Source organism: Portunus trituberculatus, chromosome 19 (genome assembly GCF_017591435.1).
Source record: "Portunus trituberculatus isolate SZX2019 chromosome 19, ASM1759143v1, whole genome shotgun sequence".
NCBI lineage: Eukaryota > Metazoa > Arthropoda > Malacostraca > Decapoda > Portunidae > Portunus > Portunus trituberculatus.
The window spans coordinates 6,236,501-6,242,500 of record NC_059273.1 but is presented as its reverse complement, the minus strand read 5'-3'; the positions used below and the strand labels follow the sequence as shown (position 1 = coordinate 6,242,500).

Sequence of the window (6,000 nt, the reverse complement as noted above, 5' to 3'; positions counted from 1 at the left end):
TACGGAGCGAGCTCAGAGCTCATAGACCGATCTTCGGGTAGAACTGAGACCACATCTCACACAACACACACCAGGAAAGCGAGGCCACAACCCCTCGAGTTACATCCCGTACCTATTTACTGCTTGGTGAACAGGGGTCACACATTAAGAGGCTTGCCCATTTGCCTCGCCGCCTCCCGGGATTCGAACCCGGCCCTCTCGATTGTGAGTCGAACGTGCTAACCACTACACTACGCGGTGTGTTTCACTGTTTGATCTGCTGCAGTCTCTGACGAGACAGCCAGACGTTACCCTACGGAACGAGCTCAGAGCTCATTATTTCCGATCCTCGGATAGGCCTGAGACCAGGCACACACCACACACCGGGACAACAAGGTCACAACTCCTCGATTAACATCCCGTACCTACTCACTGCTAGGTGAACAGGGGCTACACGTGAAAGGAGACACACCCAAATATCTCCACCGGCCGGGGAATCGAACCTCGGTCGTCTGGGTTGTGAAGCCAGCGCTCTAACCACTGAGCTACCGGGCGTGTGTGTGTGTGTGTGTGTGTGTGTGTGTGTGTGTGTGTCAGGAAATGTCTTACTGAGAACTGAACTCTGCCACAAACTTACTCTTGAGAATGAAAACAAACACAAAATAATAATTCCTGCCATGCCATGCAATGCATGGGTAAAAATGACACATTAATAAATGGAAAAAAAATAAATGGGTAAATGAAATAAACTACGATAATAATAAGGGTAATAATGATAATAATAATGATAATAATAATAATAATAATAATAATAATAATAATAATAATAATGACAATAATAGTAGTAAATAGTAGTAGTAGTAGTAGTAGTAGTAGTAGTAGTAGTAATAGTAGTTGTTGTTGTTGTAATATCTGGTTTGAAGAGAAAGGTTCATGCAACAGACAGACAGACAGACAGTCCATGAAGGGAAGCATTCATAGCGTCTATAATCTTATCTTCAACAACACCTGTTCCTGGGTTGGAGTTCCCCTGAAGTGGTGGCTGTGAACATCTCTCTCTCTCTCTCTCTCTCTCTCTCTCTCTCTCTCTCTCTCTCTCTCTCTCTCTCTCTCTCTCTCTCAAGGAAATACAAAGGATTAGCAAGTGATAAAGTAATATGGCCCTATTAAGCTCTTTTATCACTCTCCTCTACATATTCATAAAATTACTGAAAAAAAATAAGTGCAGTAAGAGAGGAAAGGATCCCTACATGATTTATAGTTGATATGTGTCACCATTGTGTGATTTTACTTATATCTAGACTATATGCTGATTATATGGAAAAAAAAAAAAAACATCAAGAAAGGAAGGAAAGATTTATAGTTGATACTGTGTTGGTTTCACTACATTAATCTGCAGTATTAATATTGCAGTAAAACTAATCTAGCTCACTGATAGAGCTGAAATGTACTTTAACTACTGTTTTATGTTGGGAAGAGTACAAATACTTTCTTTCAGTGGAGAAATGTTAGAAAAAATCAACAACATTAAGAATAACATGATTGCTAATATCTTATGTATCCCTCTTAGGTTTTAGCAGGAAGATCAGCACAGAGAGCAGCAGCAGCAGCAGCAATATCAGCAGCAGCAGCAGCAGCAGAGGCAGCATGAGTGTGCGAGGCCCATGGGGAGCCAGCTGCATTGCCCTGGTGGGGATGGTGGTGGTGGTGGTGGCAATATCACTCCCCAGGGTGGCAGCACACACCTACATGCGCCGCGGTGAGCCAAGCGCACCACAGACTTACTTGAGGAATTTCACCATGCCTGGAATCACGCCAAGGGTGGTGAGTGGTCCTGTGTTGGCTTTGTTCACTCACTTGTGTAGGAACTGTTTCTTTTGCCTCTCCTTAACCTCTTCAGTACTGGGATACATTTTTTCCTCAAGTTTTGACTATGATTAGATGATTTTATTTACATTAGGAAGGGTCTATGGAGGTCAGACGATTAATAGCCAGTATTCACTATTTCAATTCCCACTTAAGTCTCTGAAGCTCTATAGATTCACCTAATAGTAAGAAGAATAAATATGAAAATATGTTATGGTAATAGATATGAAAATGTGTTATGGTACTGAAGGAGTTAATGGGTTTACTATTAAAGAGAGAGAGAGAGAGAGAGAGAGAGAGAGAGAGAGAGAGAGAGAGAGAGAGAGAGAGAGAGAGAGAGAGAGAGAGAGAGAGAGAGAGAGAGAGTCAGCCCAGATGTTCTCTTCCCTGCAGGACGAGGCTTACCTATGCACGGCAGTGAGGCTCAATGACTCAGTGGAAGAGTGGGTGGTAAGATTTGACCCGCTTGCCTCAGCCAACCGGGCCCACCACATGCTGCTCTTCGGCTGCTCTGATGTGCTGCAGCAGAACCTGGAGGGAAAGTTCTGGTACAGTCTACTACATCGATCTTGTTAGGAAGCCTGTCATTTGATTTCTTACTCTTTCAACAGGAGGTCTCAAAACATTTCTCCAATTTTGGGTACCTAAGTCATTTTTTACTTCTCTTTCTCTTTATAAGCTGATAACTCCATGGGCTTTTTTTTATATATATTTTGTTGTTCTTGGTCAGTAGTCCTCTTGCATTAAAAGATAATAGAGTGTGACCACTACAGAATATGTCAGAATCTCATGTTATCCTACCTTCCTTCATGACACCAAGCACCTACAGCTCCTTATCATATTTCATTCCCACAGGTGTTGTTTTCATGGAGTGTGTCAGAAACTAATTTTTCCAGCCTCTTTTCATGTAATCAGAGACAACCTTCACAGCTGCTCCTTGTATTCTACCCCATGTGTTGGTTGCAGGGACTGTGGCCACCATGGAGTGTGTCAAAACAGCCGCATCATGTATGCATGGGCCAAGAACGCACCCACCACTAGCCTGCCAGAGGGTGTCGGCTTCAGGATTGGTGGCCAGACAGGCATTCACTTCCTCACACTGCAGATCCACTATGCCAAGGCCCTGCCTGAGGGAGTCAAGGACCACTCAGGCCTTCAGATGGAACTCACCACACAGAAGTAAGTTAGTGTAAGATTAATTATTTTGTGGTTATTGTCTTTGTTTATTCATATATGTGCATATTTCAAGATATTTGTCCCTTTCTTTTAGCTGACTCTGTTGACTTGTAAAGGGACTGGCAATTAAGTGGACCTTTTTTTATTCATTTTTTGTTGCCCTTGGCCAGTTTCCCCTCTTACCTTAAAAAATCTATCAATTATTCTTCTGTTACTAGATTTTTGAGAATGGATGTAGTCTGATAATCTGTAATGTTTTCTTTTTTCCCTTACAGACAAAAGTATAAGGCTGGCATATACCTTTTGGCAGCTGGTAATACAATCATCCCTCCTAATACCCCAAGTGAGTCTGTCTGTAGTTCATAGCTACTGTCATTCTAGGAGAGAGGATATACTTGTATTTCAGTAGAGTAATCCTTGGGAAAGTCCAATTGCAGCATCAAAGACTAATTTTGGCTAATATTTCAGAAACCCATGCTGATATGAACTGTCTCTTGGCGGATAGTGGTGAGCCGAGAGACATCACCTTGTTTGCCTACCGAGTCCATGCACACGTCCTTGGCACTGTCATCACTGGCTACCTGTTTGACACCACAGTAAGTCACCACCATCGCCTGCTCCTCCTTGTTCTCTTTCCTCGTGCATCTTTTCCTCTTATATTGTCATCACTGGCTATCTTTTTGACTTCACAGAAAGTCATCACAATCTCCTCCTCCTCTTTCCTTGTGCATCTTTTTCCCTTGTATTGTCATCACTGGCTATCTTTTGGCATCACAATATATAAGTCATCACCATCTCCTTCACTAATCCTCTAAGTTCTTCAATCACTTTATCACTCTCAAACAACATTCACCTTCATATCCTTTCTTATCTGTATAACACCCAACATTTCTACTCTCCCTCATCCTGTACACATGTTATCACTTCCAGCATTCATGTGTCTTATTCAGTCTTATCTCATTGTTTCCAGAAAAATGAGTACATAGAGATTGCAAAGGGCAACCCACACTGGCCTCAGGCATTCTACCCTATGAACAAGACACACTTGGCAAAGACCTCGGACATCCTCCACGCTCGTTGCACCTGGAATTCCACCGGGCGCTCCAGACACACTATGATAGGTGAAGCAATGTGCTGTGATAGGAGAGAGAATGAAAAAATGTTGAGTATTGTTTTCCATAGTGTCTAGGATCAGAGTGAAGTTATGACACAGTACTCTTGTTTATAAGGGATTTAAAACTTGTAAACTATCACTGTGGTTATGAAAACTCTGAAATTCTCTATTTAATTCAATATATTTTCTCCTGCATGCAAGTTAAACTTTTTTATTTATGTAATTGTATTTTGCTATGTATTTATTTTATAATGCATTGGATCATTATTTTCTATACCAAATTTCAAACACACTGTCTCACACACTTTCTGCCTGACTCAATGCGCTATTGTCTATAACTTAACCCTTCAAGAGAAAGCTTTCAAGACACTTTCAAATTCTTAGAAATGCAGTAGAATGATGAATGAAGGTCCCATTGTAATGGCCACACTTTCCGCAAACAGGAAGTACTGCTGCTGACGAGATGTGCAACCTCTACCTGATGTACTACACTGATCCAAGGCTGGGCTCAGAGTTCTCAGCATGTGGCATGGAGACTTACCCAATGATCACCAAGAATCTTCCCCCTGACAGTGATGTGCCTCTGCCTCCCAACCCTTTGCTGGAGGAACATGCCAAGGGGAAGAATTTGCATAAGGTTAGAATAAAGGTCTTGGTCCATCAGCATTCCAGAGTTTTCATATCTGGTGTAACTTTGCCATGTGAGGGAGTTAAAATGAAGGTTGTAATGATGAGAAGGTAGGATATGTGATCTATTTATTCAAGTTTCCTTTTCTTTAACCTCCATATCTCTCACTTAACTCAAGTCTCCTTCCTTAGGACTCTCAAGTATTAACCCAGAACTCCTCTTGGCTCATTCTCAACACTTACCTCTCAGCCCTGCCCCTCATACACTCAAGGTTCCTTTTGTTTAATCCCTATATCTCTCACTTAACTCAAGCCTCCTTCCTTGTAACTCTTACGTATTAACTCAGGACTCCTCTTGGTTCATCCTCAATACTTACCTACCTCTCATCTCTTCCAATATTCTGTTCCCTATTTCATATCTCAAACTTCCCAACTTCTACTGCAGGATATTTCTGACTATGAGAATTAGTGAAGCTTATTTTGAGTATTTGTATGGAGTGTTTTCTAAGATAGTTCTTATTGTTTCTAGGAGCAGGCTTTTGAATACTCCATTAACAAGGATGAGCCAATCAAAGTAGAGAAGAAAGGACATACTCACCAATATCTTCAGGGTAAGTAACCTTGAATATTGATGGTTAATGTATAGTAGTAGTAGTAGTAATAATGTTATTTACAGGTGGAAAGAGACTATGTTGTTTGTGTTGCATTGACAGGTTATGAGAGTCCCTATTACGATTACATGGATGACTACCGCAAACGTAACAGACAGCCACCTCTTGCTCTGGAGGCCGAGCGGATTAGTGATGGAGGTTACAGAGGTAGGCGGTGATGTTGCCACTCTGCCTGCACCTGTGTACTACCTCTTCTTGCTGCTGTTGTTATTTTATCATCATTATTATTATTGTTGTTGTTTCTTATATTAGTTTGTTGATGTTATTATTGTTACTGCTGCTATTGTCGTTATAGTAGTAGTAGGTAGTTATAGTAGTTTTGGTCTTGTTTCTGCTGCTGCTGCTGTTAAAATCATTGCTGTTATTTCAGTCATCACTGTTGCTGTTGTTCTAGTTATTGCCACTGCATTTGTTGTCAGTATTACTGATGCTGCTGCTGCTGCTGTTATCATTATTTTATTTATTTTTTGTCTATTGTTGTTATCATTTACACCATTATTGTTCTCTGCAGATGTTTGTGTTAGATCTTTTTTTATTTCACAAGCACTGAATGAATTTTGTTGCAAG

General features: G+C 41.1%; 1 protein-coding gene across 5 annotated transcripts in view; it reads left to right on the top strand.

The window, feature by feature from the left end:
* The window catches only part of LOC123506128 (peptidyl-glycine alpha-amidating monooxygenase B-like), a 33,180-nt gene that overhangs the window by 12,535 nt on the left and 14,645 nt on the right, over positions 1-6,000 (top strand). For 4 of the 5 annotated variants that reach the window (XM_045258022.1, XM_045258020.1, XM_045258019.1 and 1 more), the window contains exons 2-10: positions 1,550-1,803; positions 2,239-2,393; positions 2,812-3,024; positions 3,297-3,364; positions 3,490-3,617; positions 3,992-4,142; positions 4,579-4,772; positions 5,292-5,373; positions 5,476-5,580. In XM_045258022.1, coding sequence (XP_045113957.1) covers positions 1,627-1,803; positions 2,239-2,393; positions 2,812-3,024; positions 3,297-3,364; positions 3,490-3,617; positions 3,992-4,142; positions 4,579-4,772; positions 5,292-5,373; positions 5,476-5,580 — 1,273 coding nt within the window. In that variant the 5' untranslated portion in view covers positions 1,550-1,626. The remainder of the gene's footprint in view (positions 1-1,549; positions 1,804-2,238; positions 2,394-2,811; positions 3,025-3,296; positions 3,365-3,489; positions 3,618-3,991; positions 4,143-4,578; positions 4,773-5,291; positions 5,374-5,475; positions 5,581-6,000) is intronic. The other variant, XM_045258021.1, reaches the window with a different exon arrangement.